Here is an 18,432-nt window from a genome sequence, read left to right as displayed (position 1 = left end):
TACTTGCGATGTTATAACCCATTCTCTTTGTTGTTTTTCATTTTATTCTTGCCATCTCAATGATTTAACATTACCATATTTTGCAGTGGAGAGACCTTGCAAAATGGAGGTGTTCGATAGAGATGCCTCCAAGATCTTCGTTACTACAAAACTCTCCTAAGCAAAATAAAACCATCTGGAATTTACAAAACTTAACCAAAAAGACATCCACGTCTAGAAGGTTTAATAACAGGACTGTCATTCTCAATCTCACTACCACAGTTCTGGCAGATCAAAGAAAGTAGCACAAACCTTTGAGCAGCAGAAACACCAATTGACGTTGACATGGTGAGACATGTTCTTTGGTAACTCAAGGTGTTTAGTGCATATATGGTGGTTCTGTGACAGTTCCTCAGTACCAGCAGCTAAGCAATCCTCACCTAAAAACCAGGAGGAAGTCCATCATAACTGAAGAGGAACAGCCAATTAATTATAATTTTTATGTAAGATACCAGTACCAATGGTAAGGCTGAATCTGAAAGACATGAACAAATACCTTCACAAATTGTCTACCGTATGTAGTCTTCCAGGATAATAGCCAATGTGAAATTTAGCGATAATATGCTGGCTCGAGATGCAATACCAACATATATGATCCTATGATTCATTCTACAGCAAGTTTATAATAATCAAATGATTTATACAAGTCAATACTGTACCTGTAATTGTATATTAGTCATAATTTACCACGCAATGCCCCCACCGCGCCTAAACAGACTTATGCTAAACTTTCACCAACTACCTCAGGACGAATGCAGCTTTAAGTGGAGTGATACCCTCATTAGAATGCCTAAAACAACTTGTACAAAAATTAATAATGTAACCTGCAATTCACAATGAAAGGTTGATTTCAAAGTAGGTTAGCTAAAAATTTTTGCAGATTTAGTTTCAAATAATGTATCAACACTCACTGGGCAATCACAGGAAATACTTTATCCTCATTTACCACTGACACAGTGAACAAACCATATATGGATTCCTCTCAACTAGTGTGTTTTGCGAGTTACCTGTGTGGTAGGTGGTTGGACAGCGGAGGCAGCGGGTGAATGGTGGGTTTCTTGCGACTGCATCACCAATGTCGTCAGCGTTGGCAGCGCACATGTGGCACACGTGGCGAGGGCACACCAATCTCTGCTAACAGGTAGGAACTCAACACAGCCTCAGACCTCTCTCTCTCATACAGTCAACAATGAAGGTCCTAACACCTCCTGCTACTTTCTTAATGGATTTCAGCAATAAGCCTCATGAATTTGCAATAACTGACACTTGTATCTCGTCTCACATCACTATCATCATTGGTACATGCTTAGGATTTGCCACACTAATTTTCAAAAAAACATGGAGATACTGCAACATGACTTTTTTTTTTTTTACCACGGTACCTAACCCTGCACTGGAAAGAAACTAAGAAAAGCCTTTGATATAACTCCATTTCACCAACAGATGATCACTGCCAGATTATTTTACACAGCTGAGAAACACCCATCACCAGCTTATAATCTAACATAGTGACCTTTATGGATGATAATTCATAAATATTAAGTTTTATATTTTCAGGTACCACAGATAGAGAAATGACTTCACATGTGCAGATTCTTGCACCCTAAGTTAATCGGAAGTTATCTGATAAAGCATTGGCAATAATGGGAGTAGACTTGTCATCTATCCTAATTTAATGTACTGTACTAAAATACAGTAGCCAAACCTTGGGTCACCATCTTGAAGGATTTTACCTTATTATTATTATTATTATTTTTATTATTATTATTATTACTATTATTATTATTATTATTATTATACTGGCCCATTGAATTGGGCAAATCTGTGCTGTCTGGACGTTGCTACTCCTCACCCAGCCCTAGGGTGGGAAAGAAAGTCCGGATCATGATGATGATGATAATGATGATGATTATTCATCATCATCATCCAGACCTCCTTTCCCACCCTATTGCAGGGTGAGGAGTAGCAATGTCCAGAACCCTAAATTTGCCCAATCCAATGGGCCATGCTTCCATTCGCTCATCATTCAAGTCCCCAGAACTGTGGCTATATCTAATACATCAAAATCATTCACCACATTCTGTAGCTTCACAAAAGCGTATTCGATAGAGCCAATCCGGATGCTGTCACATATAAAAGGGGTGCCAAATCCCTGCTCATGCGCTTCTCCTCACAATATTCATCCTCCCAGCTCGATCTTGTCAGTCCCCTAGCCTCACCGACTTCCAAACCTCTCTTCCTCATTCACTCATCCACCATATCCCTCCACCTTCTCCTTGACTTACCTCACCTCCTCCCTCCTTCAAATTTGCTCAGATATACCATTTTCACCAATCTATTGTTGTCCATTCTCTGCACTTGACCATACCATCTCAGTACACTCTCTTTGATTCTGGTGTCCACAGACTTCCTTATTCCACATCTTTCACGAATCACATTATTTCATCTCAGGGGTCTCACCCAAAAATCTGAAGAATCTGATAATCCGAATGATTCTCGGTCCACTGACATTCGGATTAATGGACTTTTACTGTATTTGAACTCTCTCATCAATTCCGGTCTTTCTCAATTCACTGTAATACCACAATGGGAGTCACCTTCTCTCTCAGTAACAATGACTTTACTCTTTTCTACATTTACTCTAAAGGCACGATGCTCACAGACATCAGCAAAATTCTGCACTAGTCTACCAAGGTCTTGTCCAGTATTTGCAAGTAGCACTGCTTCATCAGCATACAACAAATTTGAGATATTCCATCCATCACCATTCATTACCAACACCATCCCCCTATCCATTACTCGTGTTTTTACTTCTCTCATCACCTCATCCATGTATACAGTATGTTGAACAACCACGGGGACATCACACAACCTTGTCGCACGCCCACACTGATCGTGAACCATTCGCTTTGATGCACATTAACCCTTACTACACATGCTTCACTACCATCATGAAAACTCTTGATGGCACCTAGCAGCTTACTATCTACACCATACAAGTGCAAAACCTTCCACAATCCTTCTCTGTCTACTCTGTCATAAGCTTTATGCAAATCCATGCATGCCATAAACACCTTATAGTCCATCTTACAAGCCTTCTCCACTATCTGTTTTAATGCAAATATTTGATCCACACATCCTCTGCCACTCCTAAAGCCACCCTGTTCATCACTCACTAGGACTTCTGATATCTCTATTATTTTCTCTATAATAATTCTTCCATATACCTTCCCTACCACACTCAATAAACTTATATATGCTAATATCATTCTTCCACTGACCTCACTCACCTTTATTTTTGTACAGGGGTACAATCACAGCCTTTTTCCACTGATGGCACAGTTTCATTCATCCATGCTTTCTTACATATCTCCAACAAGCACTTCATTCTACTCTCTCCATTACACTTAATCATCTCTGCATACACCTAATCAACCCAAGCTGCCTTCCCATTTTTAAGCTGCTTCACAGCGTTCTTCGTCTGTGCGAGTGTTATGTTTCCTTGCACTGCATTCCTTCTCTGCACACCTCCAAAACCAATCATGTTTACAGTGGCTCTGCTCTCTCTATTCCCATTCATCAGGCTTTCAAAATATTCTTTCCATCTGGTCCTTACTACATCCCCATGGGTTAATAATCTACCACTTACATCTTTCACATTTCTTTCCAGTCACTTCTACAGTGTATTTCCACATCTCTTTCCAGAATAACTTCCGATTTTCAGAGTAGTTTGAATTCATTTTTCTTCTTAGATCATCACTTAACGCCTCCTTTTCCCTCTTCACTAGTCTCTTTACATGCTTCTTGATCTCAATATATTCAGTTCTTATTTCAACTGAACCCCTGTCCTGTAACCACTCTAGCCACTTCTTCCTCTTTTCCTCCTCTGCTCTCTTAACCTCTTCATCCCACCATGCTGTACCTTTCTTCTTTGTTGTTAGTCTTGCCAAACCACACACTGCTTTAGCATTTTTAACTAAGCAATCCCCATATGCACTCAACCTGTCCAGATTATTATTATATTATTATTATTATACATCACATGCATCATATAATCCTGTGTTGCCCCAAGAGGAACGTGGAAGCCCTGGGCTAGGCAAGTTGGTCCTGACATTTAAGATGAGTGATCGGCCTCACTCATCCCTGAGTGGCATTCCATGAGCAATAAACCCCAACCACTCCTCGGATATGAACCAACACAGGCTCAATCCAGTTGGGGCGTCTTTATTACCCACTAAACCACCACATGCCATAGTCTGGTTATATGGCTACCATCCAGCATAGTTAATGGTTTCCTGGTACACTGGAAACCATCTGACCTGCCACTCAGTGTAGAATCACCCGCAGAAAGAAGCAAGAGGAAAGAATGGAAAGGACATAAAAGGAAGGAAGGAAAGAAGGAAGGAAGAAGAGGAAAGGGCAGCTACCCAAAAGAAGTGCTACAATGAGTGAGAGGATGATGAGTGTCCCCACCTACCACCAACAGACGAGTTTCCAGTCAAAAAAATTTAAAGTAAGATATTTGTATAGGTAAAAAATATGCAAAAAATTACTATGTCAACCATTTTTTCCAAAAACATTGTGCAGATACACAAAAAAAATTATTGATGGAGAAGCCGAAAAATCACATGACTGTGAAAAAGCCTCTAATTGGGCGTGACATCGCTACTCACACTGAGGCAGCACAGTCAACTTTGTTTACATTTAGCCTGCATACACTGTGCTTATTTCTGACCTCCAACAATGCCCAATGACAAAAGGAATAGTTGCTTTGCATTTCATTCCAATATGTAAGCACACAGACAAAAGCATACCAGGGAAATTATTCCTCTGTGTACCAGCCAATAAGAATAAACAAAACCAGTGGTAGTTGCCTGCTCGTCAAAAGTTCCCAGTGCTGGAATGCAGTCTTCACTGTTGTGAAAATATTATTTTCTTCACCATATAGGTTCATTCACACCCAATTATCTGAAATTCAGTCAAAAACTGTGCTTAATTTAACTATTAATAGAAAATTAGGATTCAAGGCAAAAATGTGCCAAGGTTAGCAAGTATTTGTACATCAGATCGCCCACATGCCTTGACAGACCTCTACTTTGCACAAATGCTGATTTACAGTGCAAATAAATGTATCTGCACATTAAACTAACATTTATACAAAGTAGAAGTCTGCCAAGGCAAGCTCTTGAGCTATAGGACACACACTTCCACTAACTTTAGCACGTTTTCACTCTGAATACGAATTTTTTTATAAACAGGTAAACACAAAAATTTGACATGATTTTACTTAGGTGTGTATGAACCTATATGGTGATAAAATCTATAACACTTACCAATTAAAAGTGCCTATTCAGTGTTTATTTAGTAAATGACTGCCAATTCGGTATTTCATCGCACCCTGCTGAAGGTACACTCAAACCTCAATTTACGGGACCTCTATTTAACGGATTTTTGTCGTATGCTTTTTCCAGATCATAAATGACAAACACCTTACAGTTCTTCTCACAAGCCTTCTCCACTATCAGTCTTACTGCAAATATTTGATTCACACATCCTCTGCCACTCCTAAAGCCACCCTGTTCATCACTCGCTAGGACTTCTCATATCTCTCTTACTTTCTCTATAATACCTCTTCCATATACCTTCCCTACTACACTTAATAAACTTACGCAGTGCCACAATAATTCTTGCACTCACTTCGCTCGCCTTTATTTTTGTAGGAACTCAATACATTTATGCCACAATAATTCTTGCACTCACCTTCCACTCTGCTGGCACATTTTTACTCATCCATGCCTTCTTACATATCTCCAACAAGCACTTCATTCTGCTCTCTCCATTACACTTAATCATTTCTCCATGCACCTCATCAACCCCAGCTGCTTCCCGTTTTTCAGCCGCTTCACAGCACTCTTCACCTGTGCATGTGTCACATTTCCAGGCACTACATTCCTTCTCTGTACACCCCCAAAACCAATCATGTTTACAGTGGCTCTGCTCTCTCTATTCCCATTTATCAGGCTTGCAAAATATTCTTACCATCTGGTCCTTACTACATCCCCATGGGCTGATAATCTACCACTTACATCCTCCACACTTTCACATTTCTTTCCTCTGTCACTTCTACTTTTCCATGCCTCTTGCCAGAATAACTTCCTACTTTGAGAACAATTTGCATTCAATTTTCTTCCTAGATCATCATTTACCACCTCCTCTTTCCTCTTCACTAGTCTCCTTACATGCTTCTTGCTCTCAATATATTCAGTTCTTATTTCAACAGAACCTCTGTCCTGTAACCACTCTAGCCACTTCTTCCTCTTTCCCTCCACTGTTCTTAACCTCTTCATCCCACCATGCTGTACCTTTCTTTGTTGTTACTCTTGCCACATCACACACCATTTAGTATTCCTAAGAAATCCCCATATGCATTCCACAGGCTGTACAGATCGATTTCATTCCAATTCACTGTTTCTAACTCCTCCCCTACTTTGGTCCTGTATTCATCTGCCATTTCTTTGATCCTCAGCTTCTCAAGCCTTTCTCCCTGAGTGCTCCTCTCTCTCTCCTGGTCCACCTCACTCCTCTGAGCTTGATATTGCATACCACAATCATATGATCCGACAGACCTCCACATCATCCTCTCACAGCCCTCATATCAGCATCGACCTCTCTACGAGCATGTAATCACTCAGGCTCCTTTCAACACGATCCGCGTTCCCTCAATACCATGTACTGTATATTTATGTGCAGGGGTGGATCAGCCAGAAAGACTGTTGGGAAGGACTGTTGCTATAAGTTGTTTTGGCAGGGGGGGACAGACAGATATGGAGGTGTTGGTGTGATGGTTGCGGAGAAATGGGTGGAATATGTTATGAATGTTTTGAGAGTAAGCGAAAGGATACTGGTAGTGAAAATTCTGTTGGGAAGAAAGATAGCTGTGATTATGTCGGCATATGCTCCACAGGCAGGATTGGATGAATCAGAGAAAGATAGATTTTGGGATGATTTAATACGTGTAGTGGGTGGTATGCAGGATGATGAGATAGTGATTTTGGGAGGGGACTTAAATGGTCATGTAGGTGAAGCAGCACAAGGTTATGAAGGAGTGCATGGGAGATGTGCGTATGGTCTAAGGAATGCAGAAGGGGAAAGGATACTTGAGTTTAGGGAGGCAACGGACATGATTGTGTGCAACATATATTTTAGGAAAAGAGACAGTAGGTTAATTACGTATGAGTCTGGGGGAAATAGCAGTCAGATAGATTATTTTCTGGTTAGGAGGGCTGATAGGTTAGTGAGGGATATTAAAGTTATAGGAAGTGAGGAGTGTGTGCAGCAGCACAAATTATTGATTTGTGATATGGTGCTTAAAGAACAAGTGATGAAAAAGAGGACTTATGTACCTAGGAGGAAAATATGGAAGCTGAAAAACCAAGTAGTACGGGATGTCTTCTATAGCGAGTTGAGGAGAGTGGTGGCTGAACAGGGAGCTGTAGACAGAGGCGTTAATGAACAGTACAGAGCCCTCAAGAACAATTTCTTGAGAGTTACTGATGTAACATGCAGTTGGACAAGAGGACCACCAAGACATAAAGTAACTTGGTGGTGGGATGAGGGTGTAGAAGCTGCAGTTAAGGAGAAAAAAAGGCTTTTCCGGGAATGGAAGAAGGGTGGTAGCAAAGAGGAATATTTGGCTGCCAAGCGTAGGGCTAGAAGAGAGGTATACAGGGCAAAGTCTGAGTCACAGAGACTATTACTTGATAACCTAAATCATGGGGAAAGGAAAAATATGATATTTAGGGTGGCAGGTCAAGCGAAGAGGGATAATCGGGATATTATGGGTGAGTAGTGTGTGAAGAATGATGAAGGAAGGGTAGTGGTGAACAGTGAGGATATTAAAGATGCATGGAGAGAGCATTATAACCAGTTGTTGAATGAGGAGTTTGACTGGGACAGGGAAGGTTTGGAGCCAGCAGATCCAGTGTCTGGCCCTTGGCCTTTGATTGATACTGCTACTGTGAGTGAGGCAATAGGCAGGATGAGAGTGGGGAAGGCAGCAGGTGTGTCTGGGTTGACTGCCGAAATGTTGAAGGCCTCAGGCGATACAGGGGTGAGTTTAGTCACTGACCTGATAAATAGGATTATTTATGAGTGTGTTGTCCCAGATGATTGGCTGAAGAGTGTAACTGTAAATGTGTATAAAGAGAAGGGTGATGCCCTGGAAGGAGGAAATTATAGAGGTATAAAGCTTTTAGATCAGATAATGAAGGTAATGGAGAGAGTTTTAGAAGGTAGGATCAGAGAAAGAGTGAATACTGATGAGATGCAGGATGCCATATTCAAAGTTCGACAGCTTCAGGAAAAATATATTGGTAGGAGAAGGGATCTTTATTTTGTTTTTGTTGATTTGGAAAAGGTCTTTGACAGAGTCCCTTGAGAGGTGGTGAAGTGGGCAATGAGAAAGCTCGGCTTGGAGGAGTGGCTGGTTAGGGTGGTTATGGCCATGTATGTGGGTGCTCACACCCAGGTAAGAGTGAATGGAGATTTGAGTGATGAGTTTTCCGTGAATGTTGGTGTGCATCAGGGGTCAGTCTTGAGTCCCATGTTGTTTATCATGGTACTTAAAACCCTTTCACGTGACTTTAGAAACGGACTCCCGTGGGAGTTGTTGTATGCTGATGATTTGGTGTTGACTGCAAAGAACGAAAGGGAGGCGGAGGAAAGGTTTAGGAAGTGGAGAGATGGTATGGGGCAAAAGGGTTTAAGGGTAAATGCAGATAAAACAAAAGTGATGATATCTAGGGTTGGTGGCGGTACCATCAAAGATAAGGGAGAGTGACCATGTGCAGTTTGCCACAAGGGTGTGGGAAGTAATTCCACCTCGTGCGGTGTGTGTGATAAATGGGTGCAAAATGATCAGATCTTGAATTTGGCTCTCTATTGTATTTTGTTTTTCTCTTGGAGGGAACTGTTACTGTGGTATCATGGCCTTTGGTTCCTTCTTCCTTGCATTAAAAAAAAAAAAAAAAAAAAAAAAAAAACAGAGAGAGAGAGAGAGAGAGAGAGAGAGAGAGATGTAGTGGTATCAGAGGCAGACTGCGAGATAATGCTGATTTTATGTATACGGCGTGTCGGGGTGAGCAGGTTGAGATTGTCGGACGTGAAAGGATTGAACTTGCTGGTGAATCTCTTGAGTGTGTGGAAGAGTTTTGTTATCTGGGAGACATGTTGTGTGCTGGAGGTGGGGCTGGAGCTAGCTCTGTGGCTAGGGTGAGAAGTGGTTGGAAGAAGTTAAGGGAGCTCTTGCCTCTCCTGACATTGAGAGGACTCTCCCTACGTGCTAAGGGATCTTTGTATGCAGCATGTGTTAGGAGTGTAATGCTGTATGGTAGTAAGACCTGGGCAGTGAAGGAGGACGATATTCTCCGGCTCAGACGTACAGAAATGACAATGATTAGGTGGATGTGCAGTGCGTCCCTGCGTCCAAGGCCTGGAGGGGCTGGGTTTACGATGGAAGAGTTGAGAGGTAGGATGGGACTGGAGTGTATTGGTGTTGTGATGAGGAGAGGTAGATTGAGGTGGTTTGGACATGTGGAGAGGATGGGGGATGATAATTGGGTGATGAAGGTGAGAAGTGTTAATATTGGGGGTGGGGTTATGAGGGGTAGACCGAGAAAGACATGGGACGAGGTCATTAAGTGTGACCTTAGGGTTAAGGGACTGAACAGGGAGGCTGCAATGGATCATGCAGAGTGGAAAGCCGCCATTAGGTGACCAAGGCCGACACATGCAAGCATGTTGGAGTCTTTAAAAACGAAAACGAAAACTATTTGAAATACGAGTTACAAATGCACAACCTCCTTTCCTGACACAAATTCTTCAGTTGCTTCCCATTATCATTTTCTCGTGGTACTCTATTACAACCCATTATGTCATCCTCAGGCTCCCACTCACCCCATTTTATGGTTGGAAAAAAAAGTCATGACAACAACAAAAACAATGATGATGACAATGATGATTATCATGAACATAAATATTCCTTTCAAAATTTAATAAAAAAAAAAACTAATTAATAATGGTGACAGCCAATCCCACATTACCCATCTTTGGGCCATGGTCCAAAGGTTAGATTACTGTAGTTCAGAGCATTTAAACCACAGATGACCACCTATGTCAAGGGCAGCATTTTTATGAAAGAAACACCTCCAGCCACTTTTATATTAAAACTGCAGTGCTTTAACCCGCCGACTCCCGTTGATGTATATACTGTATACGTCCACACGTTTTGTCACTGTAACTCCCGTCGATGTATATAAATGCGCAGCAATTGCAAGGTCCCTAATCTGCACAATTTTCATATTTTGCGCGTGATTTTTGGTACGTATACATGGGACACCTTCCTCTACAAGATGCCAGGCAGGGTCAATGCCTTACCCCGCATGACCTCCCCCCCCCCACATGCCACTGTCTCGGCACTTCACCTGTTACCATTGACCTGGCCAGTAAAGACATGTCGTGCCATGGTATGAAATTCAAGGCCAGAGTGATTCCCCAATCGATGAAAATTGTGGAGGACAAAGTTTACACAGCATTAGAGGAAGAAACAGTCAGAAATGATGATCAGGTAATGTCACCAAAAAAAACGTCAAGTATGCTGATGTTTGGTGAGAGAAATAATGCTTATATTGCCTATATTGCTGTGTGTAAACCAACATACTCTTGTACTACATATAAATTCCTATCAAATAAGTAAATAAATACAGTTTATGAATGGTGTGGAATAGTTACCCTCCCATAGAACTCATTTTCTTTGAAGCCAGCCTGATAGGAAACCCAGCAAGGTATGGGGTACTGCTACCTGTATTCAGTATTTTAAACCTCAGGTAAGCGATTTCTCTATGAATTTTCAATGTTTCTCACCAAAAGCGGAGGTTTGAAAAAAAAAAAAAAAAAAAAAATCCAAAATTGATCAAGATTGGGGGACGTCAGTGGTGGAAAATCAGTTGGGAAGGGGCAGGATAAAGACAACAAGCTTCTCCAACCCAAGAGTTCTACCACCTATACAAATACCGTACAAAATAAGACACTAACCTCTTGTTGGCGCTGCTTGAACATCTGTGGCCAGTGGCGGGTACACTCCTCATGGTAGAACTTGCCACAGTAAGGTACTGTGCATTTTTGCCTCACACCCTCTGTTGATTTGCAGCTGAAGCATGGATGCAACCCAGTCAGACAGTCCTCACACTTGAAGTCCTTTTTTGGTGGTACACTGAGACCAAGGCAGGATAAGTGAAACACACCACAACAGAGTCCTTTACAACGGATCATATCAGCACCAGATTTAGTGCTCAAACCCTCACATCGATAACACACTTTCTCTTTGCTCACCACTCTGTACACTCCACGAGCCTCCTCCACTCCCTCCTCTATCCTCTGTCGTTTTGAGGTAAGTTCTTCATCCTCATCCCACTCTTCTTCCCCTTCACCAGATGAGTAATACTTCCTCTTTAACAAGTTATTGTGTGCATATTTGGAATTGTACCTTGAGGTCTGAGCACTTGTTAATTTTTTCCACCGCCATCTCAGCCTGTTTCGTGCAGCATACTCTGAGAGATCTGGATTCTTTAGCATAAAGTTTTCTAGATGTTTCTGACAATACACAGCAAAATCACCTTCTTTACTCATCTTAGAAACTAAACTAACTCTTCTTTTTTGATCCTCACTCAAGTTCTCATCAAACCCTGAAAATTCACCATCTGTAGATTCACCATTTGACTTTGATTTAATATCTGGAAGCTCATTTTCAAAAGCAAATTTTCTTGGTCTTCCTCGCTTCTTTTTTTCTGCCTTAACTTCTAACGGAATGCTCTTGCATCTAGCAACTTTACGATTTGGGGATGACGTTCTTACTCTTGTGGGTTTGTATTCCGGATCTTTTGATTCTGTGTCTGGTACAGCATATCTTTGTATTCTTTCATATCTGAAACAAAGATTAATTAATTCTTATGGGAGAAAATGCATAACATATAATATGTATAGTTAGTGGTTGGTGGGGGTGCTCACCATCCACTCACTCAAGGTAGTGCTGCTCTCGGGGGCCTGCCAATTCCTCTCTTCCTTCCTTCCTCTTCTGTCTCTCTATGCCTCATTCCTTCCTCTTCCGTCTGTCTACAGGTGACTATGCAGGGTGACAAGCCAAATGGTTTCCTGTACACCAGGAAACCATTTACAACCATGGGTGGTAACCATAAAACCAAATTATGGCACCTGGTGGTTAGTGGGCAATTAAGGCACTCCAATCAGATTGAGCCAGTGCAGATTTATATCCAAGGGATAGTTGGGGGTTTATTGCTCATGTAATGCTACTCAGGGATGAGCGAGGCTGGTCTCTCTCATTTCAAACATCAGGACCAACCGCTGTGCCCAAGGCTCCTACGCTCCTCATGGGGAAACACTGATTTAGATGATGAAAGAATGAATGGAATATCCATCCATCCATCCATCATCCAATCCTATGTTGCCCAATGAGGAAAGTAGGAAGCCAGGGCTAGGCAAGTTGGTCCCGACATTTAAGATAACAGTGACCAGCCTCACTCATCACTGAATGGTATCACACATGTAATAAACCCCAACCAGCCCTTGGATATAAACCTACACAGGCTCAATCCGATTGGGGCACCTTAATTACCCACTAAACCACCAGGCGCCACAATTTGGTTAAATGGTTACCACCCAGAGTAGCATATGGTTTCCTGGTGTACAGGAAACCATTTGGCTTGTCACTCAGTGTAGAGTTACCCATAGGCAGGAGGAAGTGGAAAGAGTGAAGGAAAGAAAGACAGAAGAGGAAGAGTAAAGTCACCCGTAGGCAGAGGGAACAGGAAAGAATGAAGGAAAGATATATATATACAGTATATATATATATATATATATATATATATATATATATATATAATATATATATATATATATATATATATATATATATATATATATATATATATATATATATATATATATATATATATATATAATATATATATATATATATATATATATATATATATATATACAGTAAAAGTCCATTAATCTGAACACTGATAACCCAAAAATCCCAATAATCCAAATTACTGAAGAAGGCTGACAAAAACTCCATTAAAAAAAAAAAAAAAAAAAAAAAAAAAAAAAAAAAAAAAAAAATGGACGCCAAATGCGCTGAAGTGTCAAACTGTGTGGTCATGGATCAGGTAATGCATGGACTGGCAACTTCCCGTAAACAATTGACCACTTTTGGATGGTTTCGAGACAATTCGCTGTCAAAACAATAACAAGACAATTGGCCGCCAGGACGACTCCCCATCATTTATTTACATAAGTTTATTTAGCAAGCACACTAGTTTTTGAAAAATTGTACCTCTTAAAGACATTTTAAAATACATCCAGGATGTTGTAGAACCAATGGAAATTAATGAAGTCAGCCACGGGTGATGCTAGAATATAATTCAAAGTCAACTACAGCGAGGTACAAACAAGTTAATTATTGTCTAAAAATGCAATTTATAAATGATCTCCAATGCCTACGTTATTGAATGAACATAGACTTTGATAGATCCCCCTGAAAACTGAGTTATTAAAGTATCAATTAATCAATGATAAGTACCGTATATTTATAGAATGACGGGAACTGTCCTGATGGGGAATAATCCATATTTTGAAGGCGAATTAACTTCACAGCCAACTGTCTTGGAACCATTTGGATCTGTACAGTAGGTTTAAGGAATTTTCCACAGTAATACGAATTAAGTTTTCATGCTTTTACAATACTGTACGTGCATGTTATTATTAACCCTGGACTTATTCTAACTGGATTTACCTGCTTACAACTGCTGTTCTCAACACTACGCATTACTGGTGAGTTAAAAGACCCATAACATCTCTTAATTACAGTTCGTGTCTTCAGTAATACATTATTAAGTAAAAAATTTGTGTAATACGTAATGTTAATATGTACCATATTGTATTATGAATGAATGAAAAGTGATCCACTCAGCAAAATTTCAGTTGAAACATGAAATTAAGTGTCTTAGGGGTCCCACCCTAAAATCCGAAAAATCTGATAACCTGAATGATTCTCAGTCCACTGCCATTCGGATTAGTGGACTTTTTATATACAGTAATCACTCCAATATCCGATGTAATAGAGCCATGGGTAGGTCTGGATATTGGTTCTGTCCGGATATTGGGCCCCAGCTTATGGACTTGTACTTATGGACCCTAACTCAGAGAAACACCTATACAACTCCCTCTGGACATGCATAGCACCTATTTAAGACCCAAATCACACCAATAAGGCACATAAATGACTGAAATAAATGCAAAAGAAACATAAAATGAGGGTTTAAAAGTAGCTTCATACAATAATAAACATTCTGGTGACTGGCTCCTGGACTGGTACTTATGGACCCTAACCTAGCCTAACTCAGAAAAACACCTTCCTACTGCACATGCATAGCTCCTAACACCCTATTCACACCAATAAAGGACATTAAAGAGTGAAATGAGGTAAGTATAGTATGGAAAAAAAGTACAGTATGAAACATTCTTATGTCCGGATAGTGGGGATGTTCGGATATTGGGCGTCCGGATATTAGAGTGATTACTGTACATATGTAGCTGTACACGCAGATCCCGAGATACGATACCCCTAAACTGTATGCGATATCCTGGCATAATGATGGGGGTAGAAATACCACCCTATTTACTTGATGCAGTGCTGCTCTCAGGTGTCTGACCTTTCCTCTCCTCAATCCTTCTTTCCTTCTATCCTCATCTGTTTTTCTTTCCTTCATTCTTTCCTTGTCCTTCTGCCCAGGGGTGTCTTTACACTCTTCTGTCTTTCTTTCCTTCATTCTTTCCTCTTCGTTCTGTCTATGGGTGACTCTGCAATGAGTGACATGCCAAATGGTTTCCTGTACACCAGGAAACCATATACTGCGCTGGGTGGTAACCACATAACCAAATTATGGTGCCTGGTGGTTAAGTGTAATTAAGGCGCTCCAATCTGAACCGGTGAAGGTTTATATCCAAGGGGTGGTTGGGGTTTATTGCTCATGTAATGCCACTCAGGGATGAGTGAGGCTGGTCACTTTCATCTTAAATGTCTGGACCAAATTGCCTAGCCCCTGGCTCCTACGCTCCTCATGGGACAATGTAGGATTGGATGATAGATCAATATATATATATTTATATATACACATATATCTATCTCTCTATCTATTGCCAGATACCTCAATCTCGTAGGAGGGGGGACCACAAATAAATCGCCTCCACATCACCCTGTCCCCCACCATTTCACTACCCTGCTCCCAACTCACACCCCCCTCTCTCATATACCTCTCCACTTCATCCCTCCATCTCATCCTTGGCCTCCCCCTCCCTCCCCCCCTCCACCTCACTCACATACACTCTCATCAGTCTCTCACCCTCCATCCTCTCCACATGGCCAAACCACCGCAGTGTGTTCCTCCTAATGCTTCCTATCACATCCACATCCACACCACAAAGCTCATTTATATCCTCATTTGTCAGCCTGTCTCTCCATGTGACTCCACAGGCTGCTCTCAAATAACTCATTTCCACTTTCTCACTCTTGACTTCTGTCCCTCCAACAACGTCCAAGCTTCAATTCCATATGTTAGAGTTGGTATCACAATATTGTCATGTAGTAACTTTTCACTTGCATGCTCACTTCCCTGTTTCTTATCACTGCTTCCAAGGAACCAACAACCTTTATTCCTTGTTGTACCCATTCAAGCACTTCACACTCCTAACTTCCATCCTTACTCACCACACTATCCAAGTACTTAAATATACATTTGCTTTTTCCTCACTATCTAACATCACTGTACATTCACTGACTTCACCTCTCTCAAAGACCATCATTTTACTCTTCCCTACATTCATCTTTAGATTCCATTTCTTACACATTCTCCCAAACTCATCCACCAAGTCTTGCAGCTCCCTTCGTCTTCACTCAACAACACAGTATCATCTGCAAACAACAGTACAGGGAGTTTCCAAACACTACCCTCTCTCACCAGGGCCACTCCAACATCCACTGCCCTAGCTTGTACCTCTTCTATTACCCCATCCATATACAGATTGAACAACCATGGAGACATGACACATCCCTGTTTCAACCCAACCTTCAAAGAGAAAAATTCACTCAGTTCACCATCCACAAGCACTGCAGCCTTAGCACCATCATACATACTCTTCACAGCATTCAACAACTTCCCATCTACTCCATATATTCTTAATACTTTCCACAATCCTTGTCTATCCACCCTGTCATATGCTTTCTCCAAATCCATGAAAGCCACATACAACTTCTTTCCCTTCTCTAGAAACTTTTCCACTAAAGATCTAAGAATGAATAGCCTCCCTGTTCTTCTCCAACTAATTCCTCTGTTATTTCCCTAACTCTGTCAATAAGTATCCTGCCATACACTCTTCCTATTACACTAAGAAGACAAATGCCCCTATGATTACCACACACTTCTTTTTCCCCTTTTCCTTTGTACAAGGGAATAATTATACCTGACTTCCAATCCTCCGGGACTCTACCTTCCTCCCAGGCCAATCTGCACATCTTCCGCATCCATTCTACTACTATCTATCCCCATGCTTCACCATTTCACCACACACTCCATCAATTCCTGGGGCTTTCCCCAATTTGACTTTCTTCATTGCTTCCACAACTTCTATCCTACTGATTTCTTCCTGTCTTCTCACCTCCCTCCTCCTCCCAGCCATTCCCCAGCCGCTTATACTCGCATTACTTCCATTCTCTATGTTCAACAATTCCTTAAAGTGTTCTCTCCATCTGCTCACTTCTTCTCCTTTCTCCACTAGTAATCTACCATTTTTATTTTTCACTCCCCTGCTAACTTCACTGCCACCCTTTCTTACTCTCTTCACCTCCTTCCAGAACATTTTCTTACAGTCCCTCCACTTTACACTCAAATTCCTTCCAAATTCCTCATCCACTCTTTTCTTACTAATCTTTTCACTTCTCTCTTCCTTTCTACATATAACTCTCTCTTCTGCCTCTCAACTTCTTCCACGCCCCTATTTCTCATCCATTCATTGTATGCTTTCTTCCTTTGTGCCACTGCCAGTCTCACCTCTTCATTCCACAGGCAGACCCCGAGATATGATAGCCCTATATGCGATATCCTGGCATAATGATGGGGGTAGAAATAACCCCCTATCCCACTGAACAATGGCCAAACCCTGTTATGGATTTTTAAAATCGATTTTGAGGACATTTTTGACTTAAATTTTGTGTTTTGGTTGATTTATAAACTGTTTTAGACTTAGATTAAAGTGTTTTAGTCATAGGAGGGGTGAACATTGTCATTCTGGGGTACAGTTTACTAAGTTTTATTTTTTCCTCTTATTTTTGATGATTTTCAGATTTTGTTTTTGGGTTTAGGTGAGTTGTAAATTGTTTTTAGACTTCTTTAGCATGTTTTAAAGCTATTCAGGGTTTAGGTTTGCTAGAAAATTGTTTTTCAACTCATTTGTGTGGGTTTAGGACTTTGTTGGGGGGTAAACCAAGGCTCAAAAACACATCCCTATATCTTACTTGTTAAATCTACCCTGAGATACAATACCTCACCTAGCAATGAGTTTTTACTAAACCAATTACATCGTTAAACCAGAGTATGCCTACATTTATATTTTATATATAAATAGACAAAAACACACACAGTCAACCCTCGTAAATCGCGGCAATTTGGGTCTGGACCACGGCCGTGATTTATGAATAATAATTCTTCTGTGAAAAATTAATTTGGATCTGGACTTTGGCCATCTCGCCCCCACAGCGCCCTACCTACACCTATCTAGCCACCATCAAACACAATCATACAAATTTAGGAATATTCAGTGCATGTCTTAAGGGATCTCACCTTAATCCTATGACGAAATTGCTTAAGTGAATGGAGTGGGGTGGTGTTGGGAAGAACTTAGAACATCTCAGCGCTTGTTCTTCCCAAACGCTTTCACAAGCTTTGAAAACTTCCTCTCCCCTCTCAACACGACAAATGAGCCCCAAATGTTGACTGTACGACAACTACTGCAGCTTCTTGACCCCATACTGCTTAGAGTGCTTCACTGGGGGGTCAGGAGGGGCCATGGCAGGTAGGAGGCGGGGGGAAGTTGCACAAAAAAGGCAGATAACTCTCGTACTCCACGGCGACAGTCTGTATTGTGCGGACTGCTGGGGCAAGAACAACAACATGGCAGCATTAGTATGCACATATGCCACCAGGGATGCGCAGAGATTGGATGTTGGGTCGCGATTTTCAGTTTGCAGGCCGCGGTTTA

General features: G+C 41.1%; 1 protein-coding gene across 1 annotated transcript in view; it reads right to left on the bottom strand.

Moving 5' to 3' along the window:
- The window catches only part of NSD (Nuclear receptor binding SET domain protein), a 92,422-nt gene that overhangs the window by 44,926 nt on the left and 29,064 nt on the right, over positions 1 to 18,432 (bottom strand). The window contains exons 7-9 of the mRNA XM_080286137.1: positions 11,131 to 12,019; positions 1,047 to 1,170; positions 292 to 419 (exon numbers count right to left, since the gene is read on the bottom strand). Coding sequence (XP_080142263.1) covers positions 292 to 419; positions 1,047 to 1,170; positions 11,131 to 12,019 — 1,141 coding nt within the window. The remainder of the gene's footprint in view (positions 1 to 291; positions 420 to 1,046; positions 1,171 to 11,130; positions 12,020 to 18,432) is intronic.

This window comes from Coenobita brevimanus, chromosome 110 (genome assembly GCF_032717465.1).
Source record: "Coenobita brevimanus isolate Jiangsu-jjx chromosome 110, ASM3271746v2, whole genome shotgun sequence".
NCBI classification, from domain to species: domain Eukaryota; kingdom Metazoa; phylum Arthropoda; class Malacostraca; order Decapoda; family Coenobitidae; genus Coenobita; species Coenobita brevimanus.
The sequence above is the reverse complement of the archived record's forward strand: the minus strand, read 5'-3'. Positions and strand labels throughout refer to the sequence as shown.